This window comes from Lissotriton helveticus, chromosome 5_1 (assembly GCF_964261635.1).
Source record: "Lissotriton helveticus chromosome 5_1, aLisHel1.1, whole genome shotgun sequence".
Lineage (NCBI taxonomy): Eukaryota > Metazoa > Chordata > Amphibia > Caudata > Salamandridae > Lissotriton > Lissotriton helveticus.
The window spans coordinates 1962065722-1962088664 of record NC_136065.1 but is presented as its reverse complement, the minus strand read 5'-3'; the positions used below and the strand labels follow the sequence as shown (position 1 = coordinate 1962088664).

At 51.4% G+C, this 22943-nt stretch overlaps 1 protein-coding gene across 1 annotated transcript in view; it reads left to right on the top strand.

The window, feature by feature from the left end:
* Window positions 1–3831: 3831 nt before the first annotated feature.
* Window positions 3832–22943, top strand: part of PLXDC1 (plexin domain containing 1) — a 392766-nt gene continuing 373654 nt past the window's right edge. Inside the window, exon 1 of the mRNA XM_078645635.1 lies at window positions 3832–4834. Within this exon, the coding sequence (XP_078501761.1) occupies window positions 4747–4834 (88 nt within the window). The 5' untranslated portion in view covers window positions 3832–4746. The remainder of the gene's footprint in view (window positions 4835–22943) is intronic.

The following is a 22943-nucleotide window of genomic DNA, read 5'->3' as shown; positions in this document are numbered from 1 at the left end:
ACTGTCCGCCCCAAGTCCAGTTTTGGGGCATTCGTACATTTTGCTTATTGCCCCCAGACTGGTCCAGCTAGCTATTTTTTGGACCCAATTCACAACGAGCCTCCACACTTGCGGCAGAGACTCCGCAGTCGTGGCTGGATCTCAGCACTCGGCAGGATATCCACACTCGGGCGGGATCTCAGCACTCGGGCAGGATATCCACACTCAGGCCGGGATCACAGCACTGGGGCAGGATATCCACACTCAGGACGGGATCACAGCACTGGGGCAGGATATCCACACTCAGGATGGGATCACAGCACTGGGGCAGGGTATCCACACTCGGGCGGGATTTCAGCACTGGGGCAGGATATCCACACTCGGGCGGAATCTCAGCACTGGGGCAGGATATCCACACTCAGGACGGGATCGCAGCACTGGGGCAGGATATCCACACTCGGGCGGGATCTCAGCACTCTGTCAGGATATCCACACTCGGGCGGGATCTCAGCACTGGGGCAGGATATCCACACTCGGGCGGGATCTCGGCACTGGGGCAGGATCTCCACACTCGGGCGGGATCTCAGCACTCGGCAGGATATCCACACTCGGGCGGGATCTCAGCACTGGGGCAGGATATCCACACTCAGGATGGGATCGCAGCACTGGGGCAGGATATCCACACTCAGGACGGGATCGCAGCACTGGGGCAGGATATCCACACTCGGGCGGGATCTCAGCACTCGGGCAGGATATCCACACTTGAGCGGGATCTCAGCACTGGGGCAGGATATCCACACTCAGGCGGGATCTCAGCACTCGGGCAGGATATCCACACTCGGGCGGGATCTCAGCACTCAGGCAGGATATCCACACTCGGGCGGGATCTCGGCACTCTGGCAGGATATCCACACTCGGGCGGGATCTCAGCACTCGGGCAGGATATCCACACTCGGGCGGGATCTCAGCACTCAGGCAGGATATCCACACTCAGGCGGGATCTCAGCACTCGGGCAGGATCTCTGCACTGCAGTTTCTCATTGAGGAGATTCTGCCTGCACTAGTGCTGAGGCTCTTTGTGAATCAGGGCCTTTCTCTTCAGCCCCTGGTTAACATGAACATGGGGTGGAGTTGCCAGTTTCCTGTCAGGGAAGACCCCAAACAATGCTACGGAGGAGAGAAGGTCAAGCTCCCTTAACTACCTATTAACCTGTGGGGGTGGCACCGGGCAATCCCCCGGTGCGCCGCAGGGGTGGGGGCCGGTTTTGGGCCCCTGGGGGCCGTTTTTGTGACAGAGCCGTTTATGCAGCATAGCTGCAAAATCGGCCCTGCAACAAAATCGGCCGAAAACCGGCCCCGACAAAGAGCTCAGACCTCCCCCAGGGGGCCGGCCGAGCACTTTGCCGGGCCGGTTTTGGTTCCCAGTCCGGCCCTGGTGTAGCTCTTGCAGTGAAAAATGAGCCAGAATGCAGCAGGGTAATTTCCCTGTGCCTCGAAGAGATCCTCTGTTTCTTCCCCTCCCCTGTACACCCAAGAGCCTGACCCTGCACACAACCTCTTTTGATTTATCCTTGAGGAGCCCTGCATTCACATTGTTGAATGGGGCTGTCTCCACCCTCCATCTTAAGGACTACTTGGAATCAAGAAAACAAAATGGATTCCTGTGTGTCCACAGCCATGAGTAGCAGACAGACTCCATTCACAACTTCTACATACAGAAGAAGCACACATACATGCAGAATCTGTGTCCCACATGGATGGGGTAAACGACCTGGTTGCAGGGGGCTGCCAGAGTAATTTAAAAAGTCTGGTCAGACCAGTAAAAAAGAAGGAGCTCAGCTTAAAGAAGGGTGCATATGGTGTGCACCACCAGACCACAGAGCCCAGGTCCAGGTGGCAATCCGTGATGCAGAAAGCCCTCACCACAAAACCATGATTGTTGTGTTTTGAGGAAAAAGTCAAGAAAACTTAAAGAACTTGCGATGATGAACTTAAAACACTGAATCCATGCATAACACCTTTTCCAGTCCAAAACCAAAGGTGAACAAAGAGAGGATGGGATACCTATGATGGGTCTAGGGAGTTTAGCTACAAAACAGAACTATGCACTAAACACCAGTGTTATTTTGTTTTTTTTCTGCAAAAGTGCAAATGACTTCAGAAAGCAGACCAACATTGAGCTTCCATCTCAATGCTCACAGATATCCCTCGAGGCACACGCCATCCTGAACTGCCAGGCCAGGGCCCCTAGGATGGGAACAATCAACCCCAGCCGACCTTTGGCTTTTTGGGGCTTTATCAATGAAGTGCATGTCGAGTCTTATGGGCACAGTCAGCTACAGAACCCACGACTGGCATATCCACCACAATAATTGTAATTCTGGACGCATTCCATTCTATCATGGTTTAGTCTGCTGTGCCAGTACAACAACAGTCCGCAGCACTGCAGTTGCTATTAGTTTCTTGAGTCAGGTAGTAATACATTTTCTGTTTGTGACGCTAAATAAAAAAGAGGAGTGCTTTTATTGCTCTGCTGATCGTGCATCTTAAAAGCCCAATCCTTCATTAAGTACCTTGGAGAGGCGACTTATGAGACTGATTTGCATATGGCCATGTCTGAACTGGGGTGGCTTGGTGAGCAAAATAACGATGGATTAAACCCAGATCTGTGACTGGGGGTGAATGTTTTGCCATTGTGCAACATTCCGTCCATCATCTTGTTTGTTTTGCTGTTCACCCTATGTGGGAAGGGTGTGCCCAGACGTGGGTCCCTTGCTCACTAAGCCACTGGAGTCAAGCTATCCTTTCTGAAGACGGCTGATACCCAGAAACCGGTCCTAGGATGCTTGATTCCGGTCCAGGAAAGACATGGCTTGGCAGTTCGGGCTGGACTGTTCCCATGAGGCACAGGGTCAAGACTGATTTGCATATGGCCATGTCTGAACTGGGGTGGCTTGGTGAGCAAAATAACGATGGATTAAACCCAGATCTGTGACAGGGGGTGAATGTTTTGCCATTGTGCAACATTCCATCCATCATCTTGCGTGTTTTGTTGTTCACCCTATGTGGGAAGGGTATTCCCAGACGTGGGTCCCGTGCTCCCTAAGTAACTGGAGTCATGCTATCCTGGCTGAAAACGGCTGTTAGCGAGAAACCGGTCCTAAGATGCTTGATTCCGGTCCAGGCAAGACATGGCTTGGCAGCAGTTCAGTCTGGACTGTTCCCATGGGGCACAGGGTCAAGGCTGATTTGCATATGGCCATGTCTGAACTGGGGTGGCTTGGTGAGCAATATAACGATAGATTAAACCCAGAACTGTGACTGGGGGTGAATGTGTTGCCATTGTGCAACATTCCATCCATCATCTTGTGTGTTTTGACTTATGAGGAGAACAGCTATTTGCAGCTTCCTCTTGGTACAACATTAGCGCTGTTTCCCACTCCTTGGGCCAAATGTTGATTTTATAATACTAAGTTATTAAGCACTTCGACCAGCTCTTCAATCCTGCTGCCCCTCTACTAGCGGTATTCACACAATAGAGGGGGTCATATAATACATTGTTTTTATATACCGTTCCGTGCCGGTGTTTTAAGTTATGTAAGCAAAGCGGTAATACTATTAATGAAGATATCGACCACGGAAAGATGAAATGAAGAATTACCTGGGCCAAATTCGAAGTAGCAACCTACCTATCGAAACAGAATGGAAGCCGCAAAATGAATAACTTGCCTATGAATAAAGAAAGATATTTGCTTGTAAAAAAGATGAAACGCCAGTTTTGTTTTCTGCAGAACGGGTTCGCCGTGCTGCTGACGGCCACCAGGGGGCAGTGGCGCTCTATCGATCACATCTACTCACCGCCATCCTCCCACCCCGGGGCAGTTGGAGATGAGACTGGGGTGAGTGGGAGCAGGAGCAGTGCCCACCTGGAGGAGGGCAGGGGGGGCCCGAGTCCCACGTGTGCAGCCTGCCCCGCCTCACTGCGCCCTCGGGGGCTGTAGCACCAAGGGTGCTCCCCAATAAAGAGGCGGAGCTGCGCTGTGCGAGCTCCATCCAGCAGAGAAGGACGGGTTGTTCCAGTACAGCACGACTGGCTGGACGGTACCAGGTCGCTGTTCGTCGCATCAGTACTGGACCGAGGCACGTCCCCCTGACAGTATTAGCGCAACGGTCTACTGTGCTCGAAAAAAGATAGTAGGGAACCGGACTCGCTGTAAAGAGGTACCCACCGGAGAAGACAGTACTGGACCGGGACTGTCCCGTGAAGAGCGGTATCAGACAGGGACACAGCCGCAGGACGGCACTGGACTACCCCCAGCAGTGAGGTATCCATTGCTGGGGACAAGCAATACTGGAACAGGAATCATAAGTGTGGGTGTTAACTAGCCAGAGACTCGCAGTACCAGAACCTCTCTTGCAATTGATTCATGGTACCGGAGCGTACGACACGGGAGGCCTGCTCGCCAGTTATTCATTGTATTGCTGCATACGGTACTGGAGCGCACAGTGCTGGTTCTCCGATTGCCAGTGATTTGTGGTACCGAGTTCCTGCTCGTCGGTACGGGAGCCTACATTACCACTGGCAGCTGGCACTTTAAAAGGACAGTACCGGAGCGGGACTCGAAAGTGTCAAACGGTACTGGGGCCAGATGCGCACGTGACTGAGGGAACTGACCAGTCAGATACCGCGGGTGAAAGTTGCTCCCAGAAGAGAGTCGGTTCGCAGACTGCATCCTACAGCCGGTGCCTCCATCTTTCTGCCCCAGGATGTCCCGGGTGATGCTGCTCCTCCTGTACCTGCTGCAAGGGTCCCTGGCGGAGCTCGGCGCGGGCTCGGGCCCAGCGCCCAGTACAGGTGAGAGGTCCTGCGCAGCGCTGCCAGCGCTCCGCATTTCATCCTGTCTCCTCGACGGACCTCATTGCTTCCTTTATTTTAGTTTAGTTTGTCCGTTATTCACTTTGGTTATCGCTAGCGTAGCGCCATGTGTCCTTTCAGTCTTTTCATCTCCGTATCCCGAATTTTCTTTGAGTGTTACATTTTTGGTGGTCACATACTTCAGTTTTTCTCATTTTAGAATGTACAGCTCCCGATTTTCTCTTGGGGTGCTAGTTTTTGGTGATAACGCTCGTGCTTTAGCTTTGCAAGTTTCCCTCTTAGTATAACCATTTTAGGTTATAAGGTTATCAGATACTGCTATCTTTCAATATTCTTAATTGGCTCTCCGGTGAACAATTACAGAATAAAACATATTGACCCCCCAACATCTTCCTTAAGTGACCTTAGTGTCTCAGTGGCTGGACATCCTCCCTATAAAACTGTTGAATAATGGTCCAGGACCCTACAATGTGCCCCACCACCGTCCCAGCTTGCCCGCACCCCTATAGCAGCTCCTCGGCTGGTAATTAGCCTGCGTGTAACCCCATGGCACACACATGGTTAGCAGTGTATCTCCACCACCCTTGGGTCGCAGACTCCATCGCTCTCGGGTTCTCTTTCCTCTGATTGTCGTCTAGCTGTGTCCCCAGTTCCTTCTCACACGGTCCTTGGCACGGCTGGGAGCGTCTTCCCCGCCTCCGGTTCAGTGACAAGTTTGGACATGGAGGCGATGCCATGTTTTGGGGTTGATCTTCAGGGAAAAAGTTCTCAAAGTGTGTCAGTCGCCTCGTCGCCCCCTCTTTAATCCAAGGACGCATTACTCAGTGCTACCCTCACAGGTATGGGAAGCAGGTATTTTCCTCCAGCCTACAAGCTTCCTTTGTCTGTAGGCACCTCTCTGCCCCCCCCTATGAAGCACCCCACACCCCTCTCTAAGTCATAGCCCCTGAGCTGCACCTCTCTGCTCCCCTATGAAGAACCCCGACCCCTCTCTTTATTTTAAAAGTTTTATATAGCGCTAGCTTCACCCATAAGTATCAGAGCACTTTGCATACACACTGTAAAAACAGAACGAAATTGCATTGCATAGTAGGAAGGCAGTAAGGAAGCAAAACAGAGATAAAAAAAATACAACATGAAAAATAGGTAAACAGTGCAGGGGAGGGAGAGAAAACAAACAAAGGTGGCTAACACAGTCCGGTCGCCAACTATCTTTGAATGTCAAGAGAGAAAGGAGTCAACTCGGATATTGAAGTCTAGGTTACTTGATGTTGGTCAGGAAAGTATTTGTTAAGGAGATGGAGTTTCGGGTCCCTTTTGAAGCAGGAGAAGGAAGGGCTGCATCTAAGGACTCCCGGGAGAGCGTTCCATATCCGGGGAGCGTTGCCAGAAAACAATTGGTACTGGGTGGTTTTCTTTTTAAGTTTCGGAGGTTTAAGATGGAGTGAGTTGGAGCTTCTCAGAGTTCTGGATTGACCTGCTCTTGCCAGTTTGTAGGTTCAGGTAGTTGGGGTCCAGAGAGTGAAGGGTTTTGTGTGTGATGCAGGCCAGCTTATAAATACACCTCCCTTCCATGGGAAGCCAGTTGAGGGAGATGAGAGCTGGAGTGATGTGTTCAAATCTTGCCATAAGCCATATCACCTGAACCGTTCATGCCTGGCTGAAATTCGTGGTTCTTTCAGTCTGTTCGTTTTCGATTCACAGTATTTTGTTTTTCTCTCAGTATGTCCCTCTTTACAGGTTTTCTTTAAATTGTTGGATTCTACTGAGACACAACTGGTTCGTCACAGTAGGTTCATTTTTGGTTACAGTCTGACCACCTTTAGCCCCTGGTTTTCTCTGAGTCTGTTCATTTTTAGCCAGACAACGCCTATATTTTGACACGAGGGAACCGAGGCACAGGGAGGTGGCCACTCTGCTCACGATCACATAAGCTGACAGAATGGAAAGCTGCAGAGCTCACAACCTGAGTTTCAGGATTCCGCACTCAACACCCTGGAACATCCTCCAAATGCCTCTTCTGCCAGAAACTCCAGTTCGGAGGCATGTGACACGAGTCACTGGCAGCTTTCATCACATGTCTACAGAGAGCGGGTTCATGTCCCTCCCTTCAGGTGCCACAGAGGCAGTGCATGGGTCCACGTCCCTCCCTTAAGGTGCCACAGAGGCAGTGCACATGTCCACTGATAGTGGGTTCACTAGGGTGACCAACTGGCATGGGTGCAAATTCAGGACAGTCAGTGTAAAAATTCAGGACAGGGTCAAAATTCAGGACAGAAAGTCAGGACAAAAGGTCAAAATTCAGGACAAAAATTTGGGACGAAACATACGTTTTACAGAATTATCAGAGGAGGCTGCACAATACTATATACGTAAATAGACAACCAAAATAAGTACAAGTCAAAATGAGTTAATATAAGTTTGAGACAATCGTGCACTTCACAGGTTTTCAGTATGCACGCAGCTTTGCAAAGGGACATCAGGCCCTTTCTGCAATCAAGATTTGTGCAGGAGAGGGAACACCATATGCTATCACTACAATAGGGCCCATTGTCATTCTATCTGTGATAATCGTCTGCAGTCACAGAATAACAATAGGCCAGTCCATAGTCTTTGCAAAGTTCGGGAGGGGCTGCTGCAGGCAGCCTCAGTCTACAGATTAAAAGATGAGAGGCCCCGAGTTAAAGCTCTTAACCTCATCGATGCTGGTGACGGAATCACTCCGTCACCAGCCACGGACGCACTGTGCTGGTGACGGAGTGGTTCCGCCACGGCCCGGCCGCCGCGCCTGCGCGGTGCTGATTTCGCGCCTTCGCGGCGTGTTTTGTTGAGCAGGGGGGGCCGTGACAGAACCACCTCATCACAAGCACAGCGCGTCCGAGGCTCGTGACAGAGTGGTTCAGTCATGAGCATGGCGGCGCCGCGCGGTCCCCTCCCCCCTCCCCCCTAGCGCAGCCGCGGAATTACCGCCGCAGCCAAGGGGTTAAATTCATGGGGCCTCTACCAGGGGAACATCATACCTTCCTGAAATTCCGAAATTTGATTTTAGTGTGATGTCTGTAAGGCATCTGTAATTCATACTAAAATAACGGACGGTCTGTGAAATTTATGGTCGGTTGGTCACCATAGGGTTCATGTCCATCCCTTCCGGTGCCGCAGAGTCCAGCACAAGTGTCCACAGAGAGCGGGCTCACATCCATTCCTTAAGGTGCGACAGAGACCAGTGCATGTGTCTACCAAGAGCGGGTTCACGTCCCTCTCTTAAGGTGCTACAGAGGCCACTGCACGTGTCCACCAAGATCGGGTTCACACCCATTTCTTCAGGTTCCACAGAGGCCAGCGCACGTGTCCACTGAGTTCACGTCCATCTCTTCGGGTGCCTCAGAGGCCCATGTACGTGTCCTCTAAGAGCCGGTTCACATCCATCCCTTCGGGTGCCTCGGAGGCCAGTGCAAGTGTCCACCAAGAGCGGGTTCACACCCATTTCTTCAGGTTCTAGAGAGGCCAGCGCATGTGTCCACTGAGTTCACATCCATCTCTTCCGGTGCCTCAGAGGCCAATGCTCGTATCCATCGAGAGCCGGTTCACATCCATCCCTTCGGGTGCCTCGGAGGCCAGTGCACATGTCTACCCAGAGTGGGTTCCTGTCCATTCCTTCAGGTGTGACAGAGGCCATTGCATGTGACCACAGAGAGCGGGCTCATGTCTATTCCTTAAGGTGCCCCAGAGGCCCAGGCATGTGTCCACCGAGAGCCGATTCCTATCCATCCCTTCGGGTGCCTTAGAGGCCAGTGCATGTGTCCACCGAGAGCGGGCTCACATCCATCCCTTCGGGTGCCACAGAGGCCAGTGCACGTGTCAACGAAGAGTGGGTTCACGTCCATCCCTTCCGGTGCCACAGAGGCCAGTGCACATGTCCACAGAGCGCAGGCTCACTTCTATTCCTTAAGGTGCCACAGGGGCCAGTGCACATGTCCACCGAGAGGGGGTACACGTCTATTCCTTCAAGTGCAAGAGAGACCAGTGCATGTTTCCACCGAGAGTGGGTTCCTGTCCATTCCTTCAGGTGCGACAGAGACCAGTGCACGTATCCACAGAGAGCGGGCTCACGTCCATTCCCTAAGGTGCGGCAGAGGCCAGCACACAGGTCCACAGAGAGCGGGCTCACTTCCATCTCTTCCGGTGCCACAGAAGCCAGTGGCCGTGTCCACAGAGAGCAGGTTCACGTCTATTCCTTCTGGTAAGACAGAGACCAGCGCATGTGTTCACAGAGGGTGGTCTCACATCCATCTGTTCAGGTGCCACAGAGGCCAGCACACATGTCCACAGAGAGCGGGTTCACGTCCATCTCTTTAGGTGCCATAGAGACCAGCACAGGTGTCCGCCGAGAGCGGTCTCACATCCATCTCTTCAGGTGCCACAGAGGCCAGTGCACGTGTCCAAAGAGAGCGGGTTCATGTCCATCCCTTCAGGTGCACCAGAGGCCAGCGCAAGTGTCCACAGAGAGCGGGCCTACATCCATCTCTTCAGGTGCCACAGAGACCTGCACAGGTGTCCACCGAGAGCGCGTTCACGTCCATCTCTTCCGGTGCCACAGAGGCCAGTGCACCTGTTCACAGGGAGCAGGTTCACGTCTATTCCTTCTGGTGAAACAGAACCCAGTGCACGTGTTCACAGAGGGTGGGCTCACATCCATCTCTTCAGGTGCCACGGAGACCAGCACAGGTGTCCACCGAGAGCGGGTTCACGTCCATCTCTTCAGGTGCCACGGAGACCAGCACAGGTGTCCACAGAGAGCGGGCTCACGTCCATCTCTTCAGGTGCCACGGAGACCAGCACTGGAGTCCACCAAGAGCGGGGCCTTGTCCATCTCGACAGAGGCCAGCACACGTGTCCTTAGAGAGCGGTTTCATGTCCATCTCTTCCGGTGCCACAGAGGCCAGTGGCCGTGTCCACAGAGAGCAGGTTCACGTCTATTCCTTCTGGTAAGACAGAGACCAGCGCATGTGTTCACAGAGGGTGGTCTCACATCCATCTGTTCAGGTGCCACAGAGGCCAGCACACATGTCCACAGAGAGCGGGTTCACGTCCATCTCTTTAGGTGCCATAGAGACCAGCACAGGTGTCCGCCGAGAGCGGTCTCACATCCATCTCTTCAGGTGCCACAGAGGCCAGTGCACGTGTCCAAAGAGAGCGGGTTCATGTCCATCCCTTCAGGTGCGCCAGAGGCCAGTGCAAGTGTCCACAGAGAGCGGGCCTACATCCATCTCTTCAGGTGCCACAGAGACCTGCACAGGTGTCCACCGAGAGCGCGTTCACGTCCATCTCTTCCGGTGCCACAGAGGCCAGTGCACCTGTTCACAGGGAGCAGGTTCACGTCTATTCCTTCTGGTGAAACAGAACCCAGTGCACGTGTTCACAGAGGGTGGGCTCACATCCATCTCTTCAGGTGCCACGGAGACCAGCACAGGTGTCCACCGAGAGCGGGTTCACGTCCATCTCTTCAGGTGCCACGGAGACCAGCACAGGTGTCCACAGAGAGCGGGCTCACGTCCATCTCTTCAGGTGCCACGGAGACCAGCACTGGAGTCCACCAAGAGCGGGGCCTTGTCCATCTCGACAGAGGCCAGCACACGTGTCCTTAGAGAGCGGTTTCATGTCCATCTCTTCAGGTGCGACAGAGGTCAGTGCACGTGTCCACAGAGAGCGGGCCCACGTCCTTCTCTTCAGGTGCAACAGAGGCCAGCACACGTGTCCACAGAGAGCGGGCTCACGTCCATCTCTTCCGGTGCCACAGAGGCCAGTGCACGTGTCCACAGAGAGCGGGTTCACATCTATTCCTTCAGGTGCCACAGACACCAGCGCACGTGTCCACAGAGAGCGAGCTCACGTCCATTCCCTAAGGTGCGAGAGAGGCCAGTGCACGTGTCCACTGAGAGTGGGCTCACATCCACCTGTTCAGGTGCCACAGAGGCCAGCATACATGTGCACACAGAGCGGGTTCACGTCCATCTCTTCAGGTGCCATAGAAACCAGCACAGGTGTCCACCGAGAGCAGGCTCACGTCCATCTCTTCAGCTGCCACAGAGTCCAGCACATGTGTCCACAGAGAGCGGGCTCACGTCCATCTCTTCCGGTGCCACAGAGGCCAGTACACGTGTCCACAGAGAGCAGGTTCACGTCTATTCCTTCTGGTGAGCCCGAGGCGAGCCCGTCTGCGCCCGTCCGCGACCGGCCGTGGCCTGGGGCCAGACGTTCTGCCCAAAGCGATGGGGAAAGGTTAGAAAGGCTGTGTTATACCAAAGACCAACTGGTGTACTTGTGCCCCGAGATTGAAGAGGGATGCAAGCACAGAATACATGTGGATGCAGCTTCATTCCAGTGCACGGGTTGTGCCTTTGACCTTTACACATCAATGGGCTTAGAGAAGGTGGCTGAATGGGTGAGCATGTCGCTGCTAAACTGCCGTTCACTGAAGAAGCATAAATTAGAAATTCACGATCTTTTATTAAATCGTCGATTAGATGTGCTTTTTCTAACCGAAACCTGGTTGGATGAGGCAGTTACCCCAGAAATCCTAGAGGCCCTCCCTTTAGACTATTGTCTGCTTAGAGTCGACAGGGGGATTCAGCGAGGAGGTGGCATTGCACTGATCCATAAAAGGGAGCTACCTTGCACTCTAGACTCTATAAATATCATGAATAGCGAGGCAGGGTTCCTTTCTATAAAAATCTCCCCAAAAAGCACGATTAATGGCTTTTTGATATACCGACCACCTGGAGTGGCCTCACAGTTTATTAAAAGCTTGGCTGAGAAAGCCACCCAGCCAGCCATACGCTACAGCAAGTTTCTCATCCTAGGGGACTTAAACTTGCACCTTGAGGATATTAATTGCAGGGAAACGCAGGAGGTTATGCAAGTAATGACACCTCTAATGCTAGAACTGCAGTCAGTCTTGCCCACGCACCAATGTGGACACCTGCTTGACCCCATTTTTTCAAATTGGGAGGGAGTGGAGGTCTCGTCCCCTATTATGGTGCCATGGTCAGACCACGGACTTATCCCTTTTAGGCTGAACCCTGGCTCAGTACAACGGGAGGAACTGAAATCCCAGTACCCGAAACGCAGGAAATTCAGTCAAGAAGCTTATAAACTGGCACTGCTCAAAGAGGCGCCACCACCAAGTGATACCCTAAAAATGGCCTGGAAGGTTCATGAAGAGTGGAATGCGAAGGCCTTAGACACTGTTGCGCCTTGGACTACCAAGGCATGGGCCAGGCATGACCAATCTGAGGCCAATCTCCCTTCTGCCGTTCGTCGGCAAACTGATGGAGAAGCATGTTAATCACCACCTTTCCAGCTTCATTGAGCAGACTGGCAGTCTGGATCACTCTCAGTCCGGGTTCAGGCCTAGGCATAGCACCGAGACGGCTCTTCTTTCCGTCACGGATGCCATACGCCTGTCCCTGGACAGAGGGCTGTCAGTGGTGTTGGTGCTGCTGGACTTATCCGCAGCATTCAACACCATATCCCACGCCATCCTCCTCACCAGATTAAAGGAGATAGGCATTGACAGATCTGCCTTGGCGTGGTTCACCAGCTTTCTCTCTGAGCGTACCCAGAAGGTGAATATGGGCTCTTTTTGCTCCACTTCTGCCAGTATCATCAGAGGAGTGCCGCAGGGCTCCTGTCTCAGCCCTACGTTGTTTAACGTATATATCTCCTCTCTGGCCAACATGACGAGGTCTTTCGGGTTTATGCCTATCTCTTACGCTGACGACACGCAGCTGCTGTTCACTTTTAAGACCTTTACCCCGGAGATAAGACAAGCTTTCTCCAACGGCATGACTGCGATCGCCAGCTGGATGGCCAAGAACTTTCTCCAGTGTAACGTGGGAAAGTCAGAGGTCATGCTATTCGGAGAGGCAAAAATCCTGTGGACCCCCGACTGGTGGCCCCCCAGCCTGGGTCAGGCCCCTCTCCTGAAACAGGTAGTAAAAAACCTGGGGGTCCGTTTAGACCATGACCTTACCCTCTTCCATCATGCCAGTACCACGGCAGGGTCCTGCTTCCACATTATTAGCCTCCTTCGGAAAGTGTTCCCCCTTCTACCAGACAATACACGGAAGACCTTGGTCCAGGCCCTCGTTCTGAGCCGCCTGGACTATTGTAATGGCCTATTCTTAGCAGCCAACGAAGGAGTGCTCAATAAATTGCAGGTGGTTCAGAACACCGCGGCACGGCTGGTAACTAATACCCCCCCCCAGAACGCCGTCCCTGCCCCTCCTCAAGGCCCTCCACTGGCTTCCCATCCGGAAACGGGTGGAATTCAAGATCTGCTGTGTGGTACACAAGAGTCTCCACAACCTGGGACCTCACTATCTGGCAGAGAAATTTGTGTATCACCGCCCTTCCCACAATCTCAGGTCCAGTAACCAACTGTTACTTCAGGTTCCCAGACATTACAAAACCAGACAGGGAGGCCGCGCCCTCTCCATCATGGGCCCACGTCTATGGAACAATCTTCCCCTTTCCCTCAGAGAATGCCCTAGTCACTTAGTTTTCAGGAAATGCCTAAAGACAGCACTATTCTAGGAGGAGCGCTGCTCGACCTGTTTACTTCACAGCACCGCGCGGAGATACACCTTCGGGTGTGATGCCGGCGCGTTATAAGCCTATAAATAAATAAATAAATAAATAAATAAAACTGCGCCATGGTTCAATAAAGAGCTCGTGGATGCCAAAGCGGCATGTAAACGTATGGAACGCAGCTGGCGTAAAAACTATGATTTAAAGTGCAAACAGCAATACAAAGATAGTCTGAAAAAATATCACAGACTTATAAAAGCAGCAAAAGGCGTATTTTTGAAGGAGAGGATAGAATCCGCAGATAATCCTTCAAAGGAGCTGTTTTCTATATACAAAGAACTCACGTCCCCAACTAGGATAACAGCTCAAGGCACCTTTTCCGAAGAGATCTGCGAATCTATTGCGGACCACTTCGTGAATAAAGTGGAGATAATACACGCCTCATTTCCGGCTGAGAGTGTGCGACTTACAGACCGATCCAACATACGTACGACACCTGTTAAGGGTACGTACTAAAAGTGCTTTACAGTACCCCCCAGACAGGAAATTCTGAGACTAACAAATAGTATTCAGTCAGGATCTCCCAGTGATGCTGTTCCACCTAAGTGCTTTAAGAACCAGCTAGAGGTGGTAATTGATCACATTAGCAATATGGCCGCTCTCTCATTCAAGGAGTGTCACGTGTTGGATGATTGGAAGAGGGCTTAGGTGATCCCCCTGAAAAAGAAAGCTAATCTCCCTATTACTCAGCTCACGAATCTTCGTCCTATTTCTCTTCTCCCGTTCTGTATGAAAACAGTGGAAAAAGTCGCCAACATCCAGCTCATGGAATTCCTGGAAGAGGGTCAACGTCTACACCCGTCTCAGTCTGGGTTCAGGGCTAGATATTCAACCGAGACAGCCCCTCTCTTTTCCACCGAAAGGCTTAGACAAATAGTAGACGAGGGACAGACAGCAGCATTGGTACTATTAGACCTGAGTGCGGCGTTCGACACCGTATCTCATGCCATGCTGCTGACCCACCTTACAGAAATGGGAGTGATAGGACTGGCCCATGATTGGCTGCGATCCTTTTTAAAAGACAGAACTTTTCAAGTTCACTGTCCTCCGTTCAAATCCTCCCCCAGATGGTTAAAGCATGGTGTTCCACAGGGCTCAAGCTTGAGCCCAACACTATTTAACATATATATGGAACCCCTGGCTAGAATTGTGGCACCGTTTGGAGTGGACATCGTAACGTATGCTGATGATACGCAATTGATGATCACCCTAGCCCAAGGCCAGAATGAGGCAGCAGCGAGCTTTGCCTCCTGATTACTTGCCTATCGACACCAGGAAATCTTTAATACATGCACTGGTCACCCCCCACCTAGATTTTGGAAACTCCTTGTTTATAGGCCTGAGTAAGAAAGGGTTACAGCAGCTGCAGCGTGTACAAAATTCGGCTGCCAGATTGGCCCTGAATCTATCTAAAAGAACCTCAGGGAAACAAGCTCTTAAGACTCTCTACTGGCTACCTATGCAGGAACGCATTCTGTTTAAAGCACTGTGTATCACACACCGTGTAGCCCAGGGGAAAGGGCCTAGTTATCTCCAAAAGCTCTTAACGATCCATCGTCCTAGACGTAATTTGAGATCATCAGGGAGCATGCTGTTTCAGGTCCCTCGTATCTATAAAGCGCGAATGGGAGGCCGCTCGTTCAGCTACTTAGCTTGCAAAAAATGGAACGAGCTCCCGATGGAATTTCGTATGGAACCGTCGGCAGTAAGGTTCCGTCGTAAACTGAAAACTTACCTATTCCCTCGAACTTAGGGTACTTATTAGTTCCTCTTCTCGCTCTGTGTTGCTAAGTACAGTAGGTCTTGCTTGCTGGATGGTACTGCCTTATAGCGCGGGGACACACTGTTATAGTGTAACCATGCACTCTATAAATGGTTTTATTATTATTATTATTATTATTGGTGAAACAGAGACCAGCGCACATGTTCACAGAGGGTGGGCTGACATCCATCTGTTCAGGTGCCACAGAGGCCAGCACACATGTCCACAGAGAACGGGTTCACGTCCATCTCGTTAGGTGCCATAGAGACCAGCACAGGTGTCCGCCGAGAGTGGGCTCACGTCCATCTCTTCAGGTGCCACGGAGACCAGCACAGGAGTCCACCAAGAGCGGGGCCACATCCATCTCTTCAGGTGCGACAGAGGCCAGCACACGTGTCCTTAGAGAGCGGTTTCATGTCCATTTCTTTAGGTGTGACAGAGGCCAGTGCACGTGTCCACAGAGAGCGGGCCCACATCCATCTCTTCAGGTGCAACAGAGGCCAGCACAGGTGTCCACCGAGAGCAGGTTCACGTCTATTCCTTCTGGTGAAACAGAGGCCAGTGCACCTGTCCACAGAGAGCAGGTTCATGTCTATTCTTTCTGGTGAAACAGAGACCAGTGCACGTGTTCACAGAGAGTGGGCTCACATCAATCTCTTCAGGTGCCACGGAGACCAGCACAGGTGTCCACCCAGAGCGGGTTCACGTCCATCTCTTCAGGTGCCACGGAGACCAGCACAGGTGTCCACAGAGAGCGGGCTCACGTCCATCTCTTCAGGTGCCACGGAGACCAGCACTGGAGTCCACCAAGAGCGGGGCCATGTCCATCTCTTCAGGTGCGACACAGGCCAGCACCCGTGTCCACAGAGAGCAGGCCCACGTCCATCTCTTCAGGTGCAACAGAGGCCAGCACAGGTGTCCACCGAGAGCAGGTTCACGTCTATTCCTTCTGGTGAAACAGAGGCCAGTGCACCTGTCCACAGAGAGCAGGTTCATGTCTATTCTTTCTGGTGAAACAGAGACCAGTGCACGTGTTCACAGAGAGTGGGCTCACATCAATCTCTTCAGGTGCCACGGAGACCAGCACAGGTGTCCACAGAGAGCGGGCTCACGTCCATCTCTTCAGGTGCCACGGAGACCAGCACTGGAGTCCACCAAGAGCGGGGCCATGTCCATCTCTTCAGGTGCGACAGAGGCCAGCACCCGTGTCCACAGAGAGCGGGCCCACGTCCATCTCTTCAGGTGCAACAGAGGCCAGCACAGGTGTCCACCGAGAGCAGGTTCACGTCTATTCCTTCTGGTGAAACAGAGGCCAGTGCACCTGTCCACAGAGAGCAGGTTCACGTCTATTCTTTCTGGTGAAACAGAGACCAGTACACGTGTTCACAGAGAGTGGGCTCACATCAATCTCTTCAGGTGCCACGGAGACCAGCACAGGTGTCCACCGAGAGCGGGTTCACGTCCATCTCTTCAGGTGCCACGGAGACCAGCACAGGTGTCCAAAGAGAGCGGGCTCACGTCCATCTCTTCAGGTGCCACGGAGACCAGCACTGGAGTCCACCAAGAGCGGGGCCTTGTCCATCTCGACAGAGGCCAGCACACGTGTCCTTAGAGAGCGGTTTCATGTCCATCTCTTTAGGTGTGACAGAGGCCAGTGCACGTGTCCACAGAGAGCGGGCCCACGTCCATCTCTTCAGGTGCAACAGAGGCCAGCACACGTGTCCACAGAGAGCGGGCTCACGTCCATCTCTTCTGGTGCCACAGAGGCCAGTGCACGTGTCCACAGAGAGCGGGTTCACATCTATTCCTTCAGGTGCCACAGAGACCAGCGCACGTGTCCACAGAGAGCGAGCTCACGTCTATTCCCTAAGGTGCGAGAGAGGCCAGTGCACGTGTCCACTGAGAGCGGGCTCACATCCACCTGTTCAGGTGCCACAGAGGCCAGCATACATGTCCACACAGAGCAGGTTCACGTCCATCTCTTCAGGTGCCATAGAGTCCAGCACACGTGTCAACAGAGAGTGGTTTCACGTCCATCTCTTCAGGTGCGACAGAGGCCAGCGCACGTGTCCACAGAGAGCAGGTTCACGTCCCTTCCTTAAGATGCCATAGAGGCACTGCAGGTGTCCACAGAGAGCGGCGACACGTCCATCCCTTCCGGTGCCACAGAGGCCAGCACACGCGTCCACAGAGAGCGGGTTCACGTCCATCCCTTCAGGTGCGACAGAGGCCAGCGCACGTGTCCACCGAGAGCGGGCTCACGTCCATTCCCTAAGGTGCCCCGAAGACCAGCGCACGTGTCCACTGAAAGCTGCCCCTGGAGCCGCCCTGCCACGTGGATGTGCTCTGTGTGCGCCTTGTGCATGGAGACGTGCAGCTAAGCTCGCTCACTCCCACTGTACAGCCTGCCTTTCACAGAGGGCCCTGTGACCCTTGCCCCCTCTGTTTCCAAGGTTACAGCCGTCACCTGTAGGACGCCCAACAGAGACATGGCCTAGACAGCGGCATTGCAAGTGTTCATGCGCCCCTTCGTCGCACAGATAGTAACATCATAGCCACCACCGCCGGTGGGTCCCTCACTCCCCTGGGGCCAGATGCTACTGCACCTGCTGAGCTAGTGATAACTACCGCTAGAGCACTAGGCCAGCAGAGGCCAGGTCCACAGGCGCTGGGTGATCATCTGTGCTTTCTTTTCTTTGTTGTTTCTCTTTTCTCTATTTGTCCTTTTGTTATTCTTTTATTTTCTCTTTTCTTATTGCACCATCGTCTTCCTTTGCCTTATTGCTCTTTTTCCACTTGTGCGCTCTTTTGCGCTTTACTGATCCTTTATTCTTCAATCAAAACATTTATTTTGCTTTTTTTTCTCTTTTCAGACTTTTTCCGTGCTTATCTTCCTTTTCTGCTTTGTCTTCGTTTTCTTCCCGTCTTTTCTTCTTTATTCCTTTTTGTTGCTTGCGTTCTCCTTAATTCACCTTGTTATATGTTATTCTTCTTCTTTGCCCTTTGCCTGGCTTTGAAATGGCTGCTCTTCTTTTTTCTATGACCTTTCCTTGAATGTCCCCTTCAAAATGTCCGCCGTCATTCTCACAATACTTTAGTCGTCTTTGTTCTTACTTTTCTTATTATGCCTCTTTATTCTCCTTATTTCTGCCTTTATTTTTGTTTATTTCTATCTTCTAGTTGTCTTTTCTTTCTCATTTCCTTCTTTTTCGACGTTAGTTGGCCTTAAAATGGCCGCTCCATTATTGTCTATCTTTCTTTCCTGATCTAAGATGGCCGCCGCTGTTTTCACGCAATTTTGCTGTCCTAATCGCATTGCCTGTTCTTAAGATGGCCGCTGCTGCTGTTCTCAGTGCCCATTGGCTCGGCTCGCCTTATTCTAATATGGCCGCCGAGACTCTCGAAATTCTCGCGATGACCCGTGCCAGCCGTTTCAACTCGTGCATTTGTTTCTCAGCGCTTACCGCATCCGCGCTTGTCCTCATCGGTGGCAGTCGGGGTGAGCTCCCGCGTTGCTGCTCAATGGGCAGTCTCTCCTGTGTCCCCTACACTTCCAGGGTGGGCTCCTGGTGTGTCTCCAGTCATCGATCGTTGCTCGACGATCCACGCGTTGTTCGTCACTTTCCCTCGTCGCCAGTTGTTGTGTTCTTCATGTGCGCAGGGAGGTACACCAAACACGGGACGCAGGTTAGTCTCACATTCCTTTATTTGCATCGCTCATAACTGCTAGTTAGCCTCTAGTCAGCTGCTAGTCAGCACATCCGTTCCCGTCCATGTCCTGGTCATTGTCTGTGTCCTCTTCCTGTCTCGTCACCGGATCTGGTGTCCGGTGACTTGGTCACTCTGCCTGAGGACCCACAGGGTCCTAATGCCCTACTGTCCGTCGCCCACACTGTCGGGTCACGACAGTCATGTGCTTTCACAAACCTCCACACACATGTCCTGTTCTTGTAAGGCGAGGCCCTGCTGGGACACAAGCCTTATACAGCTAACTAGAGGAACCACATGGGCAGGGCAAAGGCGGCTGCCAGCCTGTCCTGTGCAGACCCCTGTGCAGATTCCGAGCATATGCCCAAAGGGCATATACTCGGAAAGCCCCCACCCTCTGGTAAATGAGTGGTCTTCTGGCACAATGCTACCACACCCACGGCACAGCACAGTGCCCCCCGTAGAGCCTGTGGGCACCTAACTGTAGAAGAGACCCTACAAGCAGTGTGCTGAGGTCAGTGGAACAAAGTCACCCTGCTTCCTGGGCACAAATAGACACCCACCATTTGCGAAACTGAAGGGCGCCCCCATACAATTTGGCAAAACGCATGAGTACTCCCCCACCCTTTAAGCCCTCTAATAATAGCGTTAGCCCAGCCCCCAGTTTTCACCATTGCCCCCGCCTACCCCGGCGACCTTCATGATAGCAATAAAAGACCTTCATTTTTGTCATCCAAGGCTCATTATTTTAGAAACATGGCCTGAAATACACGTGTTTTAAAATAAGAAGAGGGTGCAATGAATGAAGCACCTTTCACGCGCATACAAATGATATGCTTTAAAGATGCTATATGAATTGTACAGGATAATTGACCTCAGCCGCTCAGAAACCTTCTATGATCATAAAACAAGACATTTAACTTTTGGGGTCCACTGGCTTTATTATGTATTTACTAGGGGCACAGTCATATGTATAGCACAGAAGAGCTGTACAACAGATAGATCAGAGGGGTTTGAAAGGATGAAAGTTCGGAGCTGTTTGCTGCGGATTCACATCCTAGAATTTTTTTAATTTTCTTTCCCTTTATGTTCTCCAACTGAATTTTTTTTTTTTTAAGGCTGTAACCTCTGATCCCAGGAGATAACCTGAGCCAATTCCAGCCTTCCCAGCAGCATCTGGGATAGGGAGAATCTCAACACGCCCCCCTGCACCTTACTGCTGTCGAGGTGGCAACCTCTTAAACCTTTTCCTAAGAGGGGGGTTGGCTGGTGTTTGTCTTTGTAGGGCCTTATTTATGAGAGCCCTCCGTTACATTTGCACCAAGTAAAGTCGTACATGCGTGACTGATGCAAGGCTCTCAGTCTGATTTATGAAGCCACGGAAAAGCCATCCTGTGTGGCTGTGAGTGGCCCCAAACATCTTGAGTAATGTTTCAGGTGCAAATGGCTGCGTCACCTTACTCTGTGCCCAGGAGGCATTCCATGGGCACTGCAATGTCTTTTCCCATGCAACACCCATGGACGCTGCCCCAGATTTTCAAAATCATGTAAAGCTGGGAAAGCACCAAATCTGTACGCCTCCTGAGGTGAGGCATAACGAGGCAAAATATATTTTTCTCCTTGTTTTTTCCTCTTTCTACATGTGCACACATAGAAAGAGGAACACACCTCTTAGGATTGTTTCTGTGCAGGTGCCAATTCCTGCACAAAAACAATCCTGCATGTAATGGGGGCCCCGTTGCACAATGATGCAAGGGTGCCTGCGTTGGGGCCAGGCTACCGAAAGGGTATCAACGCAGGGAGAAAGGACAGGAATCTACCATGCTGCGTAATACGGGCCTTCCTGCCCTTTCACTTTGGCGCAGGACAGCGCAGCAAGGTGCCTTGCTGCACTGCCCTATGCCAAAATCCCATTAATGAGGTCTGTCGTTTTTTTTGAGAGTGCAGTGCGACTGGGCTCCTTTAGAGAGGCCTACTGAGTGTGTGAGACTCACCCATCTGAAAAATAAAAGGGTCATATTTATGGCCAAGTCAGGCAGTGCAGCGCAGTAAGTCACCTTGCTGCGCTGCACTGCATGATAGGGAAAGGGCAGGACTGCATCCTTTTGAATGGAAATATGGTGCATTCCTGCCTTTCCCCCTGCGCCCTTCTGGCTGCCTAGCGCCAGCACGCATAAAAAGTCAGAAGAGAAAGGAGAAATGAAAAAATGTCCCCTTTTAGCGCCTCCTTTCAAATGGTGTTAACTTTTGGCACTAAACCCTGTCTACTATTGTCTGTAGATAGGGTTTTGCGTCAAAAGGCATGGGTGGTTGAATGGGAATGCCCATGTAACGCACCACTGGCGCTAAGTAACGTAAAGCAGTGCTACTTTTAGGGTAATTTGCAACACAAAACAAGTTTTGCACTAAAAAGTGAATTAGGAACAAAACATTTTGTGCTGTTAGCGCAAAATGTTTGTAAATCTACCCCATGTGTGCTGCAAAAAGCATCACGCATGGAAAGGGAAAAAAACAAGAAGAAATAAACATATTTCTCCTTGTTACGCCTCATTTGGGGAAACATAGGTTTTGGTGGATTCCCATCCGTCTGGTAAATCTGGGAATGTGTCAGAATCCATGGATGTTAAGTGGGAACACTCACACAAAGCCCATGGAAACGCCTCCCTGGCACAGAATAACGCAACACAGCAATTTGCGCTGCATTGCATTACTCAAGATTTATGTAGCCACTCAGGGCTATGAAAGGTGGCCTTGCTTGGCTTCATAAATCTAATTCCTAATATGTGTCGCTCTTGCACCACACAACATGGCTTATAAATATGCCCCATAGTATATGTGTGGAAAAGAGAGAGTTCAAGTGTGTATGTATATGTGTGTGTGTTCGTGTATATATATGTGTGTATATTCACTGAAAAAAACAAAGGTTATAGGGACATTATAGTTAGGCTCAGATTTACTCATTCTAAACTATTGAAATTCAGCAGTTATAGTTACCTGAGTTAACTATAACTTACGCCCCAGCAAAGCACTGTTTATGGCCCCATCTATTACATCACTCAGGACATGGTCAGTGACATCACTGATGACATCATCCAGTGAGTGTGTTTTGTAAATGTTTCGGAGTCTTAAAGGTATATACTAAGCTACTGCATAACTTAAATTACTATTGGTTTTATACTACTGAGTGATACTATTTATAACATATGTCGTTTTAGAGACTGTCCGAATCTATGAGTGAGTGGTTGTCTGAGTAGCTTTATGGGTGTGTGAATGGGTGTGTGGGTGGCTGTATGGTTGAATAAGTGGATGTGTCAGTAGCTGTATGGGTGAGTGAGTGCCTGTGTGAGTGGCTGTATTGGTGAGTGAGTTTGAGTTGCTCTATAGGTGGGTGAGAGGCTCCGTGAATGGGTGCATGGGAGGGCGAGTGGCTGTGTGACTGGCTGTATGGTTGAGTAAGTGGGTATGTGAGTGGCTGTATGGGTGAGGAAGGGGCTGTGTCAGCGACTGTATGGGTGAATGTCTGAGTAGCTGTATGGATGAGTGAGTGGTTGTGTGAGTAGCTGCATTATGGGTGGGTGAGTGGCTGTGTGAGTGACTGTATCAGTGACTGAGTGCCTCAGTGAGTGGCTCAATGGTTGAATGACTAGGTGTGTAAGTGGGTGTATGGGTGAGTGAGTGGCTGTTTGTGTAAGTGTATGGGTAAGTGAGGGGGTGTGTGAGTAGCTGTATTGCACAGTCAATGTGTGTATGAGTAGTTGCATAGGTGAGTTAGTGGACATGTGATTGCTTGTATGGATGTGTGAATAGGGTTGTGAGTGGTTTTGTGGATACATGAATGGATGTGTGAGTGGCTGTATGGGTGTCTGAGTAGGTGTGTTAGTAGCTGTATGGGTGAGTGAGTGGCTGTATGGGTGAACAAGTGGGTGTGGATCAGTAGTTATATGGGTCTGTGAATGGGTATGTGAGTGG